Raw genomic sequence first — 22,570 nt, 5'->3', positions numbered from 1 at the left:
GGACATATTTCCTAGGCCTCCTTCATATCAGTGGAACAGTGCTGGGCACAAAGCAGTTGCCAAATATTCAATTTATCTTCCATAATTTTTTCTCTACTGATATTGATAATTTTTAATTGAAAAATTATTTATAAAACTTACCTATAAATTTTGCCTTTTCAACTTTTATAATTTCTATCTAAAAAGCAAATCTCAATGCTAAAACTGTTGATTCAATGTCTTGAAAAATTATGGCACTATTTTTTGCATAATGATTCTTAATATCAGATGTCTAAACACATAAATTAAACCTAAAATCAGAACTTTATTACTTAATTATAGCACCATGTAAGTTTTCAGTAAATGAATCGAGAATTAAGGGGAAGAAAGGATAAGATTTTTAAAAAAAAGCTTTGTTTTTCAGATAATTTAAAATACTAAATTAGATATCGGTAGAACTGAATTGTATATCTATGGGCTCTTTAAAAGTGCTTTATATTTAATTTCCCCCTTACTGCTGAGCAAATTACATTAATTGGTCCCAGTTTTAAAAGACTGATGAAATATCTGGAAATGCAATTAGTTTAAGTTTTCCTGTGTTTTTTTGTTTTGTTTTGTTTTGTTTTTGGTGAGGCAATTGGGGTTAAGTGACTTGCCCAGGGTCACACAGCCTGTGGCTGTGTCTGCGGCCAAATTTGAATTCAGGTCCTCCTGACTCCAAGGCTGGAGCTTTATCCACTGCACCATCTGGCTGCCCCATGTTTAACTTTTCCTAATAAGAAAGGTTTAAAGGTTTGCATTGACAATTAGCCTTATAGTACTATGAAATTAGACACAAAAAATATTTAGCATTCACACTAAATTATTTCCACTCATACTACCTTAATATGTCTTGCTGTTTGATCCTGAGCAAATCACAGCCTCTACATTTTAACTTATCCATTTTATTAAATAATGCTCAAAGCATTTTTAACCTTTAGTTCAAACATGCAAAGACAACTCAGAAAAATGTTCACTGATTAAGTAGAAACAGCAAAATGATTTGATTTCCTTGATACGACCTTATAACTTAAGCATAAAATGTACTACATGAAGTTAAATACGAATCAGAAGATTGTGAAAACTATTACGTGCTTTTATTAAACCACTAATTAAAAAAACCCCATCATTCTCTTATTGAGCCACTCAATATATATTTGTTAACAAGAATCAACATTTATAAGTTTGATTCCTAAAATCTACCTGAGTGTAATAATTTAATAAAATGACTTTTAAATCAAATCCAAATGGATTTTATTTTTCCGTTAAGGTTAAAAGGTTTTGATTATAATTAGTAGTAATTATTAATATTTCTGAGTTTCAGGGCAGAAATCAAGTCTTCAAATATGTAATTACGATGAAAAACTTCTAACTATTAGAGCTTTATGCATCCTATAATTTGTAAGACAGTAACTGGTTCTTTTAAGTTCATACCCAACAATATTGCCTTTTCCAAATACCTGTTGCCATCATCTACTGACTTCTAGGTTATTCTCTTTCCTTCCTTCTCATAGCACTTTTGACATGAACTCATGGCACGTGATGGTAGAATCTTCATTTAAAGGCGTGGAAATAGAGTTAAAGCACTGTCACCGGCTTAGTGTGTGATTTTAGGCCAAAATGAAAAATAGACTTTGGTCCTGTTCTTTATCCACTAGTACTCAGCACTCAAGATGAATTGAGTTATGGTTAAATTTTATCTATGATAACAAAATATACAACATCTCTGATTAAAAAAAACAGCTTCAGTTTAATAAAAGCATTAAAAAAACCCAACAACCTAGGTTTCATACGCTACAAATAAAATCTGAAAAACCAAATAGGCAAAGGTAATTCACAAAAAACAACTATCCCAGAAAATATATTACAGGACATCAATAAGTTCATTCAGATTGATGGATAAAATGCTAATTCTTCATACAATCAAGGAACTGGAAAGGAACACTAAGGTTCTTTAGTCTAACCTATATCTGAATAAGAATCTTCTTTATAATACATCAACAACATACAACATCAAAGACTCCACTACCTCCTAATGTGGAGAGCCCATTCAACTTCTGGACAGTTCTAATTGTTATGAGGCTTTTCTTTATATCAAGCCTAAAGCTACCTCTCTGCAACTTCTACTCACTATGCCTGGTTCTGATATCTGGGACTAAGCAGATCTTTCTTCTACACGAAAACTCTTCAAATACTTGAAAACAGCTTTTGTTTACATCCCCTGCCCCCCAAGTCTTCTCTTCAGTATTCACTCACCCTTTCAGAGCTTAACAACTAACTTAAAATCACTCACTGAGAAGCCCTAAATTGGATCCCCCACCCCACAACTGCCTTTCTCCTTTATTCTATTCTGCTACTTGTGACTTAAAAGGTAATTCATTACTTAATAGATCTGAAACTCCTGGTTACCACTCACCCCTATTAATACATAACTGCGTATGAAGGTCACAGGTTAGTAAGCATATCACACATTCACCACTTTGGTAAAATGAACGGCTTAAAGGAAGTCATCGTTGGCAGGCTTGAGAAATTGAAGACTATCACTGTCCCTAGTCACTCTCTAGTTTCCTCATCTGTAAAATGGGGATAATAATAGCATCTACCTCCCAACGGGTTGTGAGGATCAAACGAGATAATTACAAAACAGTTAGCATAATGCCCGGAACATACTAAGCGTTACATAAATGTTAGCAATTATCATTATTATTATTACTCAAGCCTACTAATACTGATGAGCTAAAATTTTTCATCAGGTTGCCCATGACTCATAGTTATAGGCCTGTCTCACTTCAGATCAGTAGCCTAAAAAGACTGAATTCCTGAATTGAAAAGTTTATTCTGTTCTGTACATATATTTCAGTCTGAATAAAAATTACCACTTATAAAAGTGACCACAGACATAGTATGTGAATACAGAAAGACCATGTACCATATAAAGAAGTGACATGGGAAGTTGAAGATTGAGTAGAAATCTTGAATGTTTTCTCTATTTCAAGATCAAGGGTGTTTATGATCTATAGTAATGCTATATTAAAAACAAAGCAAACTTCTACATAGCCAAGTCAAGTAAAAGCTGCCCTGAAAAAACTTTAAAACATCAATTATGTAAAGCTTAAACAGAATTAGTTTTCCAGTTGCTAGTCAGTTAAAGAGAAAGTAATCTACAAATTAGAAAGAATCCCCAACTCCCAATACTCATCATGTCATATCTATTTTGCTCTAACAGGGCCCATGCCTCTTGATTTTTTTATTCAGGAGTGATAGATAATTATGTGATTGCTCATATTTTCCTTTTTAAGCTCCCCATAAATAGCTATTTATTACAGATGGCACCAAATGTATTTTTAACTAATTAGGGAAGAGTAAACTTAAGTTCATTGCATCTACAGACTGTTGAATAATTCATTTCTAACTTTCAGTCACTATGTGATAGCAACTCAGTCAGGATTAGTGCTGAAAATGCAAGCAGCATTTTGTTGATGAAAAGAAACGTATTAGAAAGGCTAGCACAATTTCAGGGTTATCACTTAACATTTTATTGTCTTATAATCAACAACAGCTGAGATCTTTTAAACCAGGAATTTGTAATTTTTTTTTGTGTCACAGAGTCTGCTGGCAGTCTGATGAAGCCTATGGGCTCCTTCTCAGAATAATGTTTTTAAATGTATTATAAAAGAAATCAATTATCCTGAAATTCAGTTATACATATATCACAAAACAAAATACAAGTTTATGGACCCCAGTTTAAGAATTCTTAACAACAGAAAAGAATTCCTATTATGAATTTTTATACTGTGCTAAAGTACAGAAAATAGATAACACAAATATATAAGGCATTGAGTTCAAGCAATGAAAAGGTAGGGTATTTTGCTATGTAATTTACATTTATTCTGCAGCATAGGATTTAAGTAAGTATATAACAGAGTTATTCATTATTGAAAAAGGCTGAAGGTTTCTAATTTCACAAATATAGGGAAAAAGAAAAATGAACAAAACCACAGGCTGACAGAGGAAGAGCTTTGGTTTCTTTCCAAAAATACTTAAACCAATTCATCTTTGGAGATGATCTAATCTAGCGGCATGTGTGTGTGTGTGTGGGGGGGGGAATTGGTTATCTTTTTTTCTACAAATGGGGCTGAGATTGGAGTTCCAAGGACTCTTTATTACTCCCGATATCCCCAGGTTATTTTCACTAAGACAAGCTAAGAAAGCAAGTATAGTAAGCCAAATGTGAGTAAGGTGCAAAGTCAACCTGCATGTCTGCTTTGTTCAATTAATGTCTGTGTTGCTTCTTTTGACAAACACACAGCATTCTGGTTTAGATAAAAATAAGTCTCACTGAATGAAATGTTAGAGAATTTTTGCCTTTTACATGAAGGCTACTACTAGCTCAATTGTGAGCTGCTAACACTATGCATGAAAGATTTGCCAATCTTATTCTAACTACATATGTGCATTATACCTGACAAGCTGGATTGAGACCCATTTTTCTTCTGAGAAATTTTTCAACGTGCCCAATAGTTGCTTCTCCTGAAACACGAACAAACTTCTTTTCCAGTGGCTGTAAGAACATTGAAATTATTTATAGACACAAATTGGGTTACTTAGCACATTTTAAACACCTTTCATAGTAAAGATTACTCTGTTTCATGCTACCTCTAGTCTAGCTAAAGCCAACATTCTGTTGTTTCCCAATTTGTACACTGGGGCGGTCATTTTTCAGGCCTGGAACACATCACACCCCCTCTCCCTCCTCAAAGCCACTTCTCAGAATCCTTATGATCTTTTAAAGGTTGAATAAGGTGCTTCCCCCACGCTACCCTGATACACCCAGTGATTAATGAATGATCTCTTCCTAAAACTGACTCTCCAGCTCCATTGGGATACAAACTCTCTGAGGACAGGGATTGGGTTTATATCTCAGGTTTGTCTTTATATCTCTAGAGATTCACATAGAGCACACAATAGGCACATAAATAAATTTGAGAACTAAATTAAAAGTTTAAAAAATTTTATTGATGCTTTTTTACATCATTGTCATTTTCAAGAGACTTCTTTCAGCTCTTCTCTAACAATGGAATCCCCTTTATAACCAAGAAGTGTAGTTAAACAAACCAAAACCCAAATATTGAGCCCACCTAACAGATATCCACAAACTGTCTGCCAACAGAAAGTATTTTTCATAATCAGTTCTCTAAAATCAAGAAATATTTTACCAAAGAAATAAAGTTAGAAATATGTCTTAAAGTCAACTACCTATCTGATAAAAAAAGTTTCCCTAACTCCATATTTCTAGAAGATAACGTTGACATTTTCTGGATTTGAAAAATGCTTTAGTATCTCATGAAACAGATCTTCAACACAGAAGGAATTCAATTTATAGCATCAATCTGTAGGATTAACAACTGAATTAATATAGCTAGGATTTGAACATAAAATTTGAGTGTGAGAAGTAGAGGAATACCCTACTTGACTATTGTCCTGAAACAATTGTAATCTTTCAAAATAAATTATGTCTTATAAATGAACTTGGAAAGAAAAAAATGTATTCTACCACTGAACTCTGACTTCCTAAAAAGCCTACATTCCTTGACATCCTCTCTGACGCTGGCACTCCTCTCCTCTTTCTCTTGACTACAACAGAGCTCAGAGGAAGAGCTGGCATAATTCTTGCTACCCGTGGCTACTTTCAGAACTTTCCTGTGCTTTCATTCTTTGAAATTCACATCATTAGATTATAATGTCCTATCCAGATACATGTTGATGACATGTACAAAGGCACCATTTCTTCTTCTGTGACTTCAGCCTCTTGGCTCAGTTTTCCTGTTCGCCCCAATCCTTGCCCTCCTCCTTCATGACTTCAATATTTACTGGAATTCCCCTTTGGATAGTCTGGACTCCCAGAATATCAACCCCAACTTCCAGGCTCTCCATCTCTACTCTGCTGGCTCAGTCACCTCCAGGAATGATCATAACTTAAATTTTATCATCTCTTAAAACTGCTCCACCATTTAGGATCCTAAACCCTTCAGAGGCCTTCTCTGATAGATTTTCTGTTCTCTTTCTCTTACTGTCTCACACCTATTGAAATCGCTTTTTACTTTCACTGTGACTCCAGGTCCTCACTCCCTGTTCTCTCATTTTAATATGCATGTTCTACCTAACTATCCTGACCATCTGTTAACCTGGATCAACCAGGCAGTTCTTTATCCTTGAATCCCTCATTCTTGTGATGTTCATCCTTCACTTATTTTCATCTTTGTCCACCATGTGTATCATCTCTTCCTACTCCAAAGATACTGAACACTGATATAGGAAGTAACAAAATGGCAGACTAGGTCTATAACAAATTATGTCTTCTAACTTCACTGCTATATGGCAATTGTTTTATCCATGTATTAATTTCCAATCACAATCTCCATGGCAGTTATTCCAAACCTTCTTTCTCTTCATGTTCCCAGCTCCATTTCTATCTCCCTCTCTCAGAAGATGAACTTGCCTCCCACTTTACTGAGAAGATGGTTGTGAGCTTCCCTTATCTTCTCTCTTCCATATCTTAAAACTTCTATACGCTCACACAATCCTTGGGCAATCAGTCATTTAACAAACATTTATTAAGTGCTTACTGTGTGCAAGGCATTGTGCTAAGCACTAGGGATAAAAAAGAAACAATTCTTGTCCTAAAGGAGGGTACATTCTACTTGGGGCATCATACGCATGTATGCAAAAGAGATTAGAAATGAAATAAAACACAGAAATATAGAACAAAACCAAAAGACTAAAAAACACATCTGATATTAAAAACAAGAGACTTGTTAAACTGGTCAATGAAAGATAAATAAAGAATTGTTAAAAACCATGATTTTAAAAAACCGTGGACACTAGATTTCAGGAAATTATCAATGATAACTGCCCTGATCTATTCGAATCAGAAGACAAAGTGAAGACAGAAAGAACCTACTGATTACCTCTTGGAAAAAAAAAATTCCCAAGGGAAAAGTTCTAGGAATGTTATGGCCAAAATCCAGAGCTCGTATCAAATAAAAGATACTACAAGCAACCATTAAGAAGCAGTTTATGTAGCAAGGGACTACAGTCAAGATCACAAATGACCTATAAATGAGAAGAGAGCTTAGAACGTAATTTTCCAAAAGGTCAAAGATAAAGAACAATCTAATCTACAGCATTATGCTAGAGGAGGAACAGAGGATTTTTAAGCATTTCTGATGAAAAGAAAAGAGCTGAGTAGGCACTATGAAATGCAAACATAAAGAGTCCGGAGAAACCTAGAAAGATAAACATATTTGAGTGAATGGAATGAGCTATATGATGATTCAGTGCTAACATTCTAATAGGGGGAGAAGAAATAAGTATTACTTCATCAATTTTATGTCTTCAAGAGGTATTGGGGGAGTTAAATAAGAAAAACAGAGGACTTGGGTTCTACTCTAAGGGGGAAAAGAAGAGAATTTAAAAGGAGGAATAACTAGCTGTGTAACTCTGGGCAAGTCACAACCCCAACTGCTTCACCAAAAAGCAAAAAAAAAAATTTTTTTTTAAAAAGGAGGAATAGAGTAGTACGGAAAAGGGAAGATAAGATGAAAGCTATTTCTCATAATTGGAACGTGTGAGAAGAAAAGTGTTCAGAACAAAGTGATCAGCAGTATCAAAAGGTACAGAGAGGTCAAGAAAATGAAGGCCAAAAAAAGGCCGTTAGATTTGCCCACTGGAAGATGTTGCTGACTTTAGAGAGTCGGTTTTAGAAATAGCAGTTTCAATTGAATAAGGTAAGAAGCTAAGTTGAAGGGAGTTGAGAGAGAAGTGGATATACTGAATGTGGATGGCTTTTTCAAGAAGTCTGGCTAAGAAAGGGAAAAGAGAAGAAAATGGCAATATTTATAGCAAAGAGTAGGAGCTAAAAGGCTTATTAAGGAGAGACTTTAGTGTGTTTATAGGCAGCAGGAACCAGAGATAGAAGATTAAACAGAAGAACTAATAATGGGTACAGTCAGCTGGAGGGGATGGGATCAAGAGCAAAAGTAGAGAGCCCTTGGAGAAGAGGGCTATCTCTTCATCAGAAAAAGAAGATATGGTAGGGGAAAAAGTCAAGGGGTGAGGAGGGCTTATAAAATGAGGAAGAAGGAAAAAGGAGTTCTTAACAAATAACCTCAACTTATTTGTTCAATCATAAGACCAAGATTTCAGGTGAGAGGGTGGGGGAAGGGGATATTTTTTTTTGAGTTTCCATCACTTTATTTTGCAAAAATAGAAAACTCAGCAATATGCGATATAGCGGGGGGGGGGGGGGGGGGGGGGGGGGGGGGGGGGGGTTGGGGGGGTTATAAACAAAGTGGGGGAGGGGACAGCACCCAGCCCCCCCCCAAGAAAAAGGGGGGGCCAGTGGGAATTTTATTTGGCAGCTAAATACAAACCAGGGGTTGGGAATCAAAAGGGGCCCTGGGCTCCACCCCAGAACCCCCAGGGGATGGGGGCGGGGTAATTCCAGGGTGTAAACTAAAGCTAATAAATAAGAGGTTTGCTCTGGGTAGGGTTGCAGCCCTTCCCTCCCTGGGCTGAGCTGCTCTGGGGTATTGTGGGGGGAAGGCACTAGGGGTAGAGAGGGAGGGGCTCCCCAGGCCCCTCTGTAGTGTAGAAGGCTTCCGCCTTGATGGCTGAGATGGGGGGTGGGGGGCACCCAAGGCACATGGTAGGGCTGGGGGATTCTTAATGGAGGGTGCTTCCCCTTTTTGTGGGGGAAGCATGGGGAAAGGGGGAGTACATGCTGGAGCCATCAGCAAAGAGGTGCAGAACAGGCCTGCATCTGCCCCCCTTCGCTGCCCCCACAGGACTGGAAGGGACCAGCTACCCCCTACCCTGAGCCTGGCACACATGGAGGCAGAGGGCAGTGTGTGTCAGGCAGGGGGCATTGCACAGCGGTCACAAGGCGGTGGAGGCAGCTGGCCCAGCCCCCCTGCCCTTCCTTTGGTCTCTAGTGTTCCTAATTATTCCTAAAGCTCTCCTCTGATGGGGTGGGGGTGGGGGATGGGAGAACAAGGTCCTCACCTACTCAGCACCAACAAAGGTTCTCCCCCTTCTCCCCACTGGAGAACTGAGGGATCCTGATGTCCAAGAGATAGCTCCTAGATTCATAGCTGAGACCCCATCTCACCGGAAGGGGACATTTTTGAAGACTTGCTAAAGTTTGGAACAACCTCTAGGGGAGTGGATTACAGAATTAATTAGGGAGAAGTTGAAGGATTGCCTAGTTGCAGTGAGACCCCAGCTGAAATCATAACATTTATCTACAGTGGAACCAGCTGCCATTTGTGAGAGACTTCCTTCAGCCCCATTCAGCATCATGTGAGTAGGAGCAAAGGAGGCAGACAGTAAGAGTAATTCAGGGTTGGTGTCAGATTATCTGCAAGGTTTAACTCTTTCTCCCAGATTACTAATAAAAATCTTAAATAAAACCAATCCTAGCACCAATCTGGGAAACCCTATTAAATTCCTCCACTCAAATACCTATTTATTCTTACCATTTGCATGTTCTAAATTGGTTCTGTTCTAAAACAGTTCACCAATCCCATTGGAATTTTTTAAAATAGCCTTGAAAGTAAAAACTAATAAAAGGCTTTAAAAAAAGAAACAGATTATACCTATTGACTCCCCTTTATTCACATGCATGTTTACTTCCTCAAAGAGCTCTAATAGATTAGGAAGGCATTTAGCATTACAGAAGGCATGCTGCCTTTCTCTGAATGACACAGACTACAGTATCAAAGCACAACACCGTGTGTGTACAATGGAAGCCTATAGTTTGGAGCTTTAAAGGCAGCTCTGAACCAAAGCACATTCCAAGGGAGCTCAGTCTTCCCTCTAAAATCTGAAGAAATGATTGAAGCAACAAGTTAGGGCAGGTTAACTGGAGCCAAAAATGTTACATGCAAACACAATTTTAAGCTTTTATAGGGCTAAGTGCCAACTATGCAAAAAATGCTGAGACATTTTCTCATTGTAGCCATGTTTGTTTAGTACTTGGTTTGAAATATTTTTAAATGGGTTAACCATTTGTTTTTCTTTACTCCACCTTGCCTTAAATAATAAATCTCTACTTGTTACCGCTTTCTTTTTTTCAAAAAACATTTCTGAGAGGCAGACAATGTCCTTCACATATAAGTATTTGTTTTATGCATAAAACATTTTATATAAATCTCACTGTGAAAGGTAATCTGACTGGCTTTACAGGCTACACAGAACTCATTCGAAATGAAAGACAGAACTGAAAAATTAAAAAAAAATACCTTAAAATGTCCAGTGCCTTCATTAGCTCTGAAAAGAAAAATCGAATTTCAATGTTTTACTTTATCATATTAAAAGCAAAGCAAGAGTATGACTATTTGAGGGAGACAAATTTAAGCTTTTTAAAAAACAAAACAATGCTGAGCTAAACTTTACATTTTTAAATAATCAAAATAGATTAATGTCAACAATCTTGACCCACTTAAATTTTACTGATAAAGCTTTCCTGCTTGTTGTTTCTGCCATCTGGTGGTTGGCATCAGCAGCTTTACCCAGCATATAACTTTGAATGTATTCATGTTAGTCTCATCATTATTCTTCTACAAAATATGAAATTTCAGAATTAATTTAATAGTAAGACATTCCTGAGTCTCCTGCTCATATGTTTTGAGCTCTTCATAGTTTTAATTTTTTTTTCTATATTATTTCTAATGAAGCAAGATTTCAAAGGATTTTATGGGCTGGCCCATTTATGGTAGCTGTTTTAGAGGATTTCTGTTCAACAATTTATCATCACTTCAAAGCTCACATAGTACTTTGCACCTCCCACGAATCTGAGTATTATTTTATATGACTGGTGTCCCTCAACCATCTTATTCAAACTACATTTTTCTCAATGCCCAGACACAGTACTCAAAAGACAAGAAGGCATTTAATATGTTGTACTGTTTAGTAAGGTGAATACCTTACTAAAGTATCATCCCTTACCCCCTTAAAAATATTTGTATGACTCTGCAGAATCACAGAGTTTCAGAGATGAAAGGGATCTTAAAGATTATTTATTCCAATCTCCTCACCTAATGAACAGAGAGGCAAAATAAGCTGTCCAAGGTCCCACAGTTAATTACTGGCTGAGCAAGAACCAAAATTCAAGTCTGCTGACTCCAGTACCAAGTACTAGACTAGGACTGTAACCTCTATTGTACCAAATTTGTCACTCAAAAAGAGGCAAAAACATATGGAACCATAGAATCCAAGTTGGAAGAGATTCTAGGAGTTCTTTAATCTAACATCCTATACTCAAAATGAAACCCATCTGCAACACTCCTGCTCGAACACTTCCACTGATGGGAATATTATTAGCTCACAAAACAGTCTATTCAATTTATAGATAGTTCTAATTGTTGGGAAAATTCTCTTTATCAGCTGAAATCTGTCTCCTTCTAACTTCTACTCCACTGATTCCAGTTCTTGCTACTAGAACTATTCAGAAAAAAAACTAAGCCTTCTTATACAGGACAGATCTTCAAATTACATCACCTTTTCTTTTCCAGACTAAACATCCCTAATCCCCTTAATATTATTTGTCACATACTTCCCAGACTTCTTGGTTATTGTCCACTGAACATACTCTGGCTTGTCAATGTTTCACTTAAAATGTGGTAGGCAAAACTGAACACAATATGCAGAGGTGAAGAAGAGTACAAGAGGACTGTCAGTGTCCTTGTTCTACGAACTAAATTTCTATCCATGTCAACTGGTAACCTCTGCCTTGTAGAGTCTATAATACACTTTCACTTCATACCTCACACAAGTTTCTCAGCATCTTTCATGCACTTATGCATTATTTTATGGGGGGGTTTTTGTGTGTACCCCATTAGATTATGGAGGTCTGATAAGCACACAGTACAACAAAACTGTTAACCTTCCTTGCACTGAGTGTTATTTTTCTATTAATGCAGTTGATAAGATCCTATGAGCTCTTTTGATAGCTGTCATGCTATTAGCTTATAATGAGCCAATTTACCTTACTATGCAAATGCTGTGCATATTTCTTTATTATTTTAGTGACACTTCCACATTCTGTATGCCAATTACAGTTTGAACATTCTGAGAACTTTTTTCAAGAACAACTCTGTGTGTTATTCAAAGGACACATAATTCTGTAAACAGAAGAGAGTATTAAGGGATAGCAGCAGTTAGACCATAATTTGGCCATCTGACTCTGGTTTTTCCTTTTAACAATGTCTTTTTTATGTACATAGAAACCAAAGTTCAAGGAGTATCAATGACTTACCCCAAAACTGTGATTTCCACATAAAGCACAACTTAACAAGGAAGAGCATTTTAATAAGACACTACACCAGCAGCATGTGTGGCAGCCCATGTAGTAAAAGTGCAGTCTGATATAGTCCAAAAGCTATTCCTTACCCAATTGGATTCCTGCACTGCTTTAAAACCATTGATGGCTGCCAGTTAGTCTGGACTCAGTGCATTGTCTATATATGGCTTACTCTCTGATACGGAAAATTGTTTTATATATATTAGTTTTCAACATTCACTTTCATAAGATTTTGAGTTCCAAATTTTTTTTCCCTCTCTCCCTCCCCTCCCCCCTTCCCAAGACAGTAAGCAATCTGATGTAGGCTATGCATGTACAATTATATTAAAAATGTTTCCACAGTAGTCATGTAGTGAAAAAAGAATCAGAACAAAAGGGAAAAACCACGAGAAAGAAAAAACAAACAAAAAGAGAAACTAGTATGCTTTGATCTGCATTCAGACTTCATAGTTCTTTCTCTGGATATGGATAGCATTTTCCATCATGAGTCTTTTAGAATTGTCTTATATCATTGTATTGCTGAGAAGAGCTAAGTCTATCAAAGTTGATCACAATGTTGCTGTTACTGTGACATGTAAAATTGTTATCCTGGCCCCCTTCTTTCTTCTATTGTTAAAATGATATTTCTCAAATGTGAAACTATGGAATAATGGTATCTTTTGCTTGAATTTAGGAACGGCTCATTGTTTCTACCTCTTAAAAGAAAGCAACTGATTTCATCATCATCAAACATTTATTGAACACTTACTATATGCACACAAAAGTCTAAGCTCAAGCTGCTAACTTGTTTAGTTGAAGACATGGGACAAACACAAAGTTATGCTACCCTGTATTGTTATTCATCTTTCTAAGTGATAAATGAGTAATTTAGGCAACAAATGGTATAGGAGTTCATAGGACAGAATGGTCAGTACAGGTTAGCTAGTCACTTCAGATTTTCCCAGAAAAGCATTTGGTTTCTTCTAGCAAATCTATAAAATGAAAAATCTAGTTTTGAGAAATGATAATTTTATATGTGCATGCACCCATGCATACACACACACACACACACACACACACACACACACACACACACACTCTTTCTCTGACTATAAAAGACTGTTTAACAAAGCAGTAGCATACTAAAATACATCACTTGCTAGAAAATTTATTTTAACCTATAATTTAATAAAATTTTATATTTACTATAACAATACACAGTCTTTTTTATAAGGTAAAGCCTTATGTAAGTCTTCAAGATACTCACCCAATGAACTCCAGTAATAAAGACATATCAAGTTCTGGAGGAATACGAAAAACTGACCCCAGAACTTTCCTAGGTCTCCCCCTGCTTACAGTGACTGGCTGAGGAACAGCTATTTGAAGACAAAATCAAAAGTGCTGTGTGAAAATAAAATTCCACATATTTTATATGTTTGATTACATATATATCACATACATGTCAGTCTTGAAAAAAGATTACAACGCTCTCAACAGCTAGTTTCAATAATATTGGTAATCAGTACAAAGTTCATGAAGATATTAGGAATTCTGTAAAAACAATCACCTAAGGAGAGTGGCTCAGAAAACAATGAAAACAAAGTATTTTATTAGTTACTTCAGAGTACTTAGAGTATTTGGAATCAAACACATTATTCAAACTCTCATTTCCAAAACAGAAATTCTAAAACTAGAGAAATTTACTGTGAAAAAAAAAATCTAAAGGTACACTGAAATTTATCATACAAACTTACCAGGTTTTGGTACTTCTAGACCTCTTTCTTTGTAAAAATCATGCATTTGTTTTTTCTCTCCTATAAAATGAAAGAAGATAGGCTACATTATATTTAAAATGCAACTGGTAAAATGAATGGTGATCCTGGGATTCAGAACTTTGTAATAATTTTTTTTTAAACTTACTTTCTTCTAGATTGATCACTAATTTGTATACTATGTCTTGTAACTGTCGATCCAACCTGATAAAAGGAAAGGATGAAGGGTAGCTGAGAGTTCAGAAGAATTCATTTCAGTACAGCATATATTCTGTTCTGGGTTATCAACTTTTTTCCGTTTTAAAAATGAACTGTTATACTATCTGGAGTGAGTTTACTTTTAGGGTGACTTCAGAGGTCTCAAGAAGAGAGTACTGTATACTATCTGTACTACGCAATTCACTGTACAATGACATTACACCTTGAATTGTTCATGAGTTGTTTTGTGCAGGTAGATTTGCTTCTCTACTCAGAATGTAATAAACTTGAGAGTAGGGCATTTTACACTTCATTGTACTTTCCACAGGATCTAATATATTGTACAGAGCAGAAGCTCAATTTGGTCAATAAGAACTGTCTACTTTAGAATGGAAACAGACTTTAGTATATTTAACTTATCTTTTAATAGACATATCAAAGAAAGGAAAAACAAATGACAAAACACAATACTAATTGACAAGAAAACTGAAAACTTTAAGAATACCACAAAATTATTCATTAATAATTGTAATAGCAAAGGCTTCTTTTTTTTCCTTTTTTTTATTGGACAGTTTTGAATTTTATTTTTTTTAATATAAATTTATTTTTAGTTTTCAACATTCACTTCCACAAGTTTTTGAGTTCCAAATTTTCACCCCATCTCACCCCTCCCCCCACCCCAAGATGGCATGCATTCTGAATATCCCTTCCCCTAGTCTGTCCTCTCTTCTATCTCTCTCCCCTTCTCTTATCCCCTTCCCCTTCTATTTTCCTGTAGGGCAGGATAGACTTCTGTACCCCATTTCCTGTATTTCTTATTTCCCAGTAGCATGTGAAAACATTTTTTTTAAACATATGTTTTTAAAACTTTAAGTTTCAAATTTTCTCTCTTCCTCCCTCCCCACCCACCCTCATTGAAAAGGCAAGCAACTCAATATAGGTTGTACATGTGCAGTTATGCAAAACACTTCCATAGTAGACATGTTGTGAAAAACTAACTCTATTTCCCTTAATCCTATCCTGCCCTCCCATTTATTCTATTCTTTCTTTTGACCCTGTCCCTCCTCAGAAGTATTTCCTTCTGATTACTCCCTTTCCCAATCTGCCCATCTCTCTATCATCCCCCTGCTCTCTTGTCCCCTTCTCCCCCTATTTTCCTGTAGGGTAAGGCAGATTTCCATACCCAATTGAATGTGTACATTATTCCCTCCTTAAGCCAAATCCTATGAGAATAAGATTCACTCATTCCCTCTCACCTTCCCCCGTTTCCCCTCCACTGTAAGAGACTTTTCTTCTGCTTTTTTTTTTGTGTGAGATAATTTACCCCATTCTACCTCTCCCTTTCTTCTTCTCTGAGTATCATCCTCTCTCATCCCTTAATTTTATTCACCAGATATGACCCCTTAATCTTCAGCTCATCCTGTGCCCTCTAACTATCTATCTACATATACATGCATATAATTTTTTTCTTCTAACTACCCTACTACTGACAAAGGTCTCATGAGTTATAAATATCATCTTTCCATGCAGGAATTTAAACAGTTCAATCTTAATAAGTCTCTTATGATTTCTCTTTCCTGTTTACCTCTTCATGTTCCACTTGAGTCCTATATTTGAAAGTCAAATTTTCTATTCAGCTCTGGTCTTTTCATCAAGAGTGCTTGAAAGTCCTCTATTTCACTAAATGACCATTTTTTCCGCTGAAGGATTATACTCAGTAATAGCAAAGGTAAAGAGGAAGGAATTAGCTATTTCCTATCAAATCCGGTAGGCTTACTCTGTGCCTACCAGAATACCAAAACAAACTAAATTCCTCCCCAATGGACTTAAAACCCAGGGAGATGCATCATACACAACTGAAAGAAATAACAATACTAAGTAGTGTAAGATTAACTCAGTCCTAAAACTGTGTGGTATTGACCAGAAGAGCTATTGGAATATAAAAAAAATGTAGGTGGATATTGAGGCAATCAGGAATCAGGAAGACCCAAATTCAAATTCTACCTGATGACCATGAGCAAGCCACTTAACTTCTACAAGGCTCAGCTTTCTCATCTTTAAAATAGGGTAGAAAATATCTGTGGTACCTTCTCACAAGGTCTTCGTGAGGCTCAGAAGAGAGGGCATATGTAAAGAGCTTTACATACAAGCACTATATTGTCAGTTACTATTAGGTTGGCAAGGCTTCATAAAAGAAGTATGTCACTAAGGGTTCTCTGATTTAGGTAGAGGAGGGTTAGTTGTACAGGTTGGCTAGCATAAGCAAAGGCATGGAAGTAGGGGGGAAAGCATGAAAGGTCTGAAACAGGATCTCATCTTTTTAAAAAAATATTTATTAAGATCTCTAGTCTTAACAGTTTTCTTTTCAAAGATCTTAAAAATAACTGTTTTTTTCACCTGAACACAAAATATACATTTATAGATTAGAGTCTTCACTATAGTTCTCTTCTGATGCCCCGTCATGGCAAGGAGATTATCCTGAGTTTCTGAATGTCAAGACGAGAAGAATGTTTCTGGCAGGTCCTACTAATCTGAAAAGGCCAAGGACCAGTCTGGCTCAGATCAGAGTAGCTTATCACCAGAGTAAAGCACAAAACTTTTTTTGGCCATAGCACCTCATTAAACCATTTACTACATCTTGATCAGGGCCCTCATCATTATGTCTCGCTCTGACTATTGAAATGGCTTCCTAATAGGCTTACCTGCATCCAGTTAACCCTTCTACAGAGCTGTCAAATTAATATTCCTAAAGCACAGGTCTAATCACGTTACTGGTGGCTCTCTGTTACCTCTAAGCTCTGGTTTGGTACCCTATCTTTCCAGGCTGATCACATTTTACCCCCTCCCAGGCAACCTCCCTCCCTTCCCCAGTCAAAATGGACTACTTGCTCTTCCCTATATACAACATTCCATCTCCTACCTTTGCGACAGTCTTCACTTCATGCACAGAATGTTCTCCCCTCCCCACCTTTACCTCTTGAAATCCTAGCTCCCTTCAAGGTTCAACTCAGAAACCATCTTTATCAAGAGGCTTTTCCTGATCCTCTCAGTTGTTAATACTCACATCCCAAATTACTGTGTATTTAATTTTATACAGCTCACATTTATTTATGTATAGGTGAACATCTGTCACTCTCTAATAGAATAAAAGCTTCTCAAAAGCAAGGAACTCTCATTTTTGCCTTTCTATCCCTAGCACCCAAGACATGTAAGCATTTAATTGATGCTTGTTGAGACTAAGGTGTGGAAGACATGTAATCTGTATTGGTTAGGGTTAGAAGAAGCACCCATATGGATAAAGTCATGAATTCTCAAAGAATGTGCTAGAAACTAGGGGGTGATTATCTTCAATTCTAGTTAGTAATTAGGGTCACTTATCTTTTTCCCCCGATTAACATGAATATTTTGAGAGGCTATGTTGGTGTAGAATAGTATCAAATACAAATAGAAAGGGGGGGCCCACTAAATTGTACATAAGGAATTCTGTGAGACACATACTGACTTAGAAAACCACACATTAATATTATTTATGTTCTATTTTTATTTATTTTGGTTCACGCTGCTCAGCCCTGTGTTTGACTCCTCTGGTGTAAGAAGTAGAAGTCTGGCCTTGAGGTCAGGAAGACCTGGTTAGAAGCCCAGCATCTAACACATATCAATTTTGTGGCCATGACCAAGTTCCTTAACCTCTTGATACCCAGACAACGCCTTAGGACTGTGAGCTACAGATGAATTGCTGATCTGTACTGGTAGAGGTAGTTTACAGACAGGAACAATAAAAACAAAAAGATTAAAATAAGTATTCTGATGTTTACATTTGAATGCTACTAGATTTAAACACTGACTCTCACTCACAATGAGAGGCAAGATATTTGTTTTGGAGTTCCCTCTATTCCTCAAAGGATTATTTAAAAACTAAGGAAACCTACAAGATGGAAATGCATTTAGTCTAGCTTCCTCACTGCAAAGCAGGTGGCAGAGCCAGGATTCAAACCCAGATTCTCCAACTCTAAATTCTGCACTCTTGTCTTTTCTACATTTTTTATTCTCATCCAAATGCTGTTGGGCTTTCATACTCAGGTTCATAAATTTACATACCTTCTTGTGCTGCTCCTTGACCCTTTTTCTATTAGAAGCTTCTTTTGAGTAACCTTACTCTTTCACTGCCATATTCCATTCAAGAGTTCTATTCTCACCAAATGCTAGTGATGCTTATGAGATCCTATTAACCCTATTTAAAAATTTCAAGTTTACTTTGTTACTATATTCTGTACTTTGGCACCTACACATCTGAGGCCATAAGGCCATGAAACCTGTTCCTAACTTTCTTTTGGTTCCCCCCCCTCCACTTCCCCGTGAATACCTAGAAGCATCTTCATTATTGTTATTGTTTTCTTGCTGTCCTCCACAGAATCCCAGAATAGGATACTGATGCTGCATTTAAAGGCCCAGGTCACATATATGCTACATTCTAAACATACTGAAAATAACAATATTGTGCTGGCCTCAGACACTTCTGATTTTATAAGACCATTCAAACAAACCTTTAACTATAGTTGGAAATTTACATATACAGCTTGTGTGATTGCTGGTAACATTAACCACCCAGATGTTCTTACCTGATGTTATAAAGAGGCTGTGTCTGGTGCACTACTATGTTGCACTTTGGACATCTGTTGCTATAGTAAAAATGCCTTACGATGCAGCTTTTACAAACTGTTGGAAAGGCAAAATTTTAAAAATTAAGGTGCTTCCATAAGTCTAGATTTGAAAATACACGTACAATCATGATTATGTTTATGTATATATATATATATATATATGTATATATATGCTTACATGTGTGAAGACATTCTGTAATGGTCGTAGCATCTATTAGGTACCCTTTGCAGATTGAACACAAGATGTATGGAGTCAACTCAGAGAGACTAATCATACGCTGCAAATATAATGGAAACAGTCTTTAAAGGAGTCAGACAACCCTTCCCTCACTTGTAAAATGAGAGGTTGGACTAAATAAATCAATCAGTGAGCATCTATTATGTGCCAGTCATGGTTTTCTAAATGTTGGTGAAACAAAGAACAATGAAACAGATTCTCTCCTCAAAGGAGCTTATATTCTAAAAGGCAAACAACTGGCATTTATATAAACAGCTGCAAAATAAATACAAAGTAAATACAAGGTAAGGAGAGGGAGATACTAGCAGACACAGGGGGAGATGGCTATTGAGCTGAGTATTCAAGGAAGCTAATGAAGCAGGGATGACAGGCATAGGGAACAACAGCTTATGCAAAGGAACAGAATAGAGGGATGGAATGTAGTTGTCCCCATCATTTAATTGTAAGCTCCTTGTGGGCAAGAACTGTCTTTTGCCTCTTTTTGTATCCCCCATGCTTGGCATGGTGCCTGGCATATAGTAGATACTTAATAGATGTTCATGGAATTGAGCTGAATGTGAGGAAAAACAAAGTGGTCAATTTGGCTGGGACAACAATTGCAAGGGGTAATGTGGGGGGGAAAAGTTTAGTAAGGTAATGTGGAGCTAGGTTGAACAGGGTTTTAAGTGCCAGGCAGAATATACCTTACAACTCTAAATTTATCATACTGTGAATGACTAGAAGTGCTAGGAGTCAATTATACAATACATATATTTCAGACTCTGTCTCCCACCCTGCAAGCATTCTATGATATACCAAATTTACTTTTTGAATTAAGTACCCATTCTTTCCAGGGGAAAGGAACAAATATTAAGTACCTACTATGTGCAAAGTATTATGATAAGACCTTTAGGGCCTTTACAAAGATAACTAGCCTTTTCTCAAAAGTTTAATAAAATTAGTTCAGGTTTTAAACTCTCACCATCTGGAAAGTTTAAGTTTTACCTGCCACATATTTTATTCTCCCAATAATTCTAAAACAAACAAACATGCCAGGAAGGGTTTATTATTACCCTTGTTTGAAAGGTGAGAAAATAGTAGGTGAGAGAAGTTAAGAGGTTTGCCCAGGTTCACAAAGCAAGTCAGCAGGAGAACCTGAGGCTTCCATTCTTTCCAGGAGGCTCCATGGATTGAGTATAGATAGAAAAAACGTCAACTGCAGAACCTTGGAGAAAGTCACTTGGCACTTTGGACTGACTGGAAGTCAGTAGATCAGAGTTACCGGCTCCACTGCTAAAAAGCTTTGTGACTTGGGGCTACTCAGTTCCGTCTTCTCCACCAGTTTTCCTTCTCTGTCAATCTCCAAATCCCTCCCACTCCTAATTATGTTCTTGGTTCTGCCTTTACTAATCATCTCCCAAGGCTCATGGACGCTCAAAGATAGCTTGAGGGAACAAGAGGAGGAAGAGAAAGGAGAGAGGATCCCTCCCTCTTTCACTACAGCTTTAAGGATGCAAACATATGTACCACGCAAGCAATATATAGGATATAAATAGGAAATAATTAAAAGAGAGAAGGCAATTAGGATTAAGAGGGGTTGGGGAAACTTCCTCGAGAAGATGGGGTTTTTAGTTGGGAACTTAAAGGAAACCAAGGTCAGTAGTCAAGAGTGGAGGAGGGAGAGCTTTCCAGGCATGGGTGACAGCCTGAGTCTTGGAGTTCAGAGGGGAGGGTGGCTGCGTGTTTGTGCAGCCCCTCCCGAGCTCCACAGGTCGCTGCTCCCCGGGGGTGGAGGTGGGAGAGTCCTGATGGGTCCTGCTTTGGGAAGCCCTCTCTCAGCCTCTTCCTCCTCCTCCTTGTTTTCCTCCTCCCCACTTCCAAGGCAGCCTAGGCCGAGGGATGCTCTTTACCTCGTCCTCGTCCTCTGAGTCCAGCCTGTTCCCATCCAGCCCCAGCGGGAAGCGACTCCCTTCCTCCTCCTCGTCCTCGTCCTCGTCTTCCTCCAGCTCCTCATCCTCCTCCTCTTCTTCGTCGACGTAGTTCCCGCTCGAGCCGTCCAGGCTGCGCTCGGGCTCCAGCTCCGGGGGCCGGGAGCCCGAGCAGCCAGAGGTGCCCACTTCGGGCAGAGGGGGCAGAGGCGGCGGTCCCTCCTCCAGCACCGGCGGCGAAGGAGGAGGGTGGCGGGACCGTGGTGGGGCCGCGGCGGTCCCGGGCTCCCGCGCGCCGTAGACAAGAGAAGTCCCTTCCATGCTCGTGGATGAGCGAAGGCGAAGGGAGCAGCGAGCGCGCGAGCTCGAAGGACCGGCCGATTGGGATGCTGCGCAGGCGCAGGAAGACCTGGGCAAGTGCTGCCGGGAAACGTAGTCTGTCACCTCCCCTTTCCCCCCTCCAATCCAGGACGAGGGCGGGGTGATGGAGGGCAGGTGAGGAGGGAGGGGCTCATGACCCACACCTCCTTAAAGAGACCTCGCCAAATTTTAAAAGCAGCTAATGGAAAGAGCTCTTAACTATCAAAAAGCCTGGGAACCTTGGTTTTGGTCAGTTGCATAAGAATGGGAGTTACTGGAGGTCTGGGACTGTTTTTGCCTCACAAGGTGCTTAATAAATGCTTGTTACTTTCTAATCCACTTAATTACCCTGTGAACCGAGTTAACTTAAACGCATTTTCAATTTCTCTTTCTTTTTTTAAATATATTTTTATTTCATTAAATATTTCCCAGTTACAGGTAAAAACAAGTTTTAACATTCATTTTTGAAAGTTTTGAGTTCCAAATTCTCTCCCCTTGCTCCATCCTGCTCGCCCCTCCTTGAAGAGGCCAGCAATTTTATATCGATTATATGTTCGAAGACATGCAAAACAGATTTCCATATTAGCCATGTTGCAAAAGAAAACACAGACAAAAAAATAAAGAAAAAACTCCAGTTTTTCTTTCTCCCTCCCTCTATTCTCTTTTCCAGCTTAGATGAGATTGCATACTGAATCCTCCTGGCCCCACCCCCAACCTGACCTGTTGTTTTATTTGGAATTTGTAGCACCACTTTTTAAGAAACATGGTATTAAGTCCACTCCTTATATACTCTTTTCCTAGTCTAGGACACCCTACCCTTTAATGTCCCAGAGCAATGACTAGGACTTTTTATACTAAAATATGAGTAAACTGGGCCTGGAGTAATGTGCAAGAAAAGGCCCCTCAATTGGAGGGCTGGGGCTGTTGGAGAATATGCAGATATCAGGGTATTAAAGGTAGCTGCTAAGGAGGCTATCTTCTGCCACTAGACTAATGGGGCCATTTGGTAGTTTTCTATTTAAACTAATTCTTTATTACTAGATACTAAGGTCTCTTGGATCTTCACATAGCATTTA

General features: G+C 37.9%; 1 protein-coding gene across 1 annotated transcript in view; it reads right to left on the bottom strand.

Annotated features, from left to right (window-relative positions):
- The window catches only part of PCGF6 (polycomb group ring finger 6), a 34,678-nt gene extending 13,141 nt beyond the window's left edge, over window positions 1-21,537 (bottom strand). The window contains exons 1-8 of the mRNA XM_020967746.2: window positions 21,117-21,537; window positions 19,168-19,267; window positions 18,948-19,044; window positions 14,279-14,334; window positions 14,113-14,172; window positions 13,626-13,734; window positions 10,320-10,347; window positions 4,481-4,579 (exon numbers count right to left, since the gene is read on the bottom strand). Of these exons, the coding sequence (XP_020823405.1) occupies window positions 4,481-4,579; window positions 10,320-10,347; window positions 13,626-13,734; window positions 14,113-14,172; window positions 14,279-14,334; window positions 18,948-19,044; window positions 19,168-19,267; window positions 21,117-21,455 (888 nt within the window). The 5' untranslated portion in view covers window positions 21,456-21,537. The remainder of the gene's footprint in view (window positions 1-4,480; window positions 4,580-10,319; window positions 10,348-13,625; window positions 13,735-14,112; window positions 14,173-14,278; window positions 14,335-18,947; window positions 19,045-19,167; window positions 19,268-21,116) is intronic.
- Between the last annotated feature and the right edge of the window lie 1,033 nt (window positions 21,538-22,570).

The sequence above is a fragment of the Phascolarctos cinereus genome, unplaced genomic scaffold, assembly GCF_003287225.1.
Source record: "Phascolarctos cinereus isolate Bilbo 61053 unplaced genomic scaffold, phaCin_HiC Scaffold_3;HRSCAF=262, whole genome shotgun sequence".
Taxonomy (NCBI): domain Eukaryota; kingdom Metazoa; phylum Chordata; class Mammalia; order Diprotodontia; family Phascolarctidae; genus Phascolarctos; species Phascolarctos cinereus.
The sequence above is the reverse complement of the archived record's forward strand: the minus strand, read 5'-3'. Positions and strand labels throughout refer to the sequence as shown.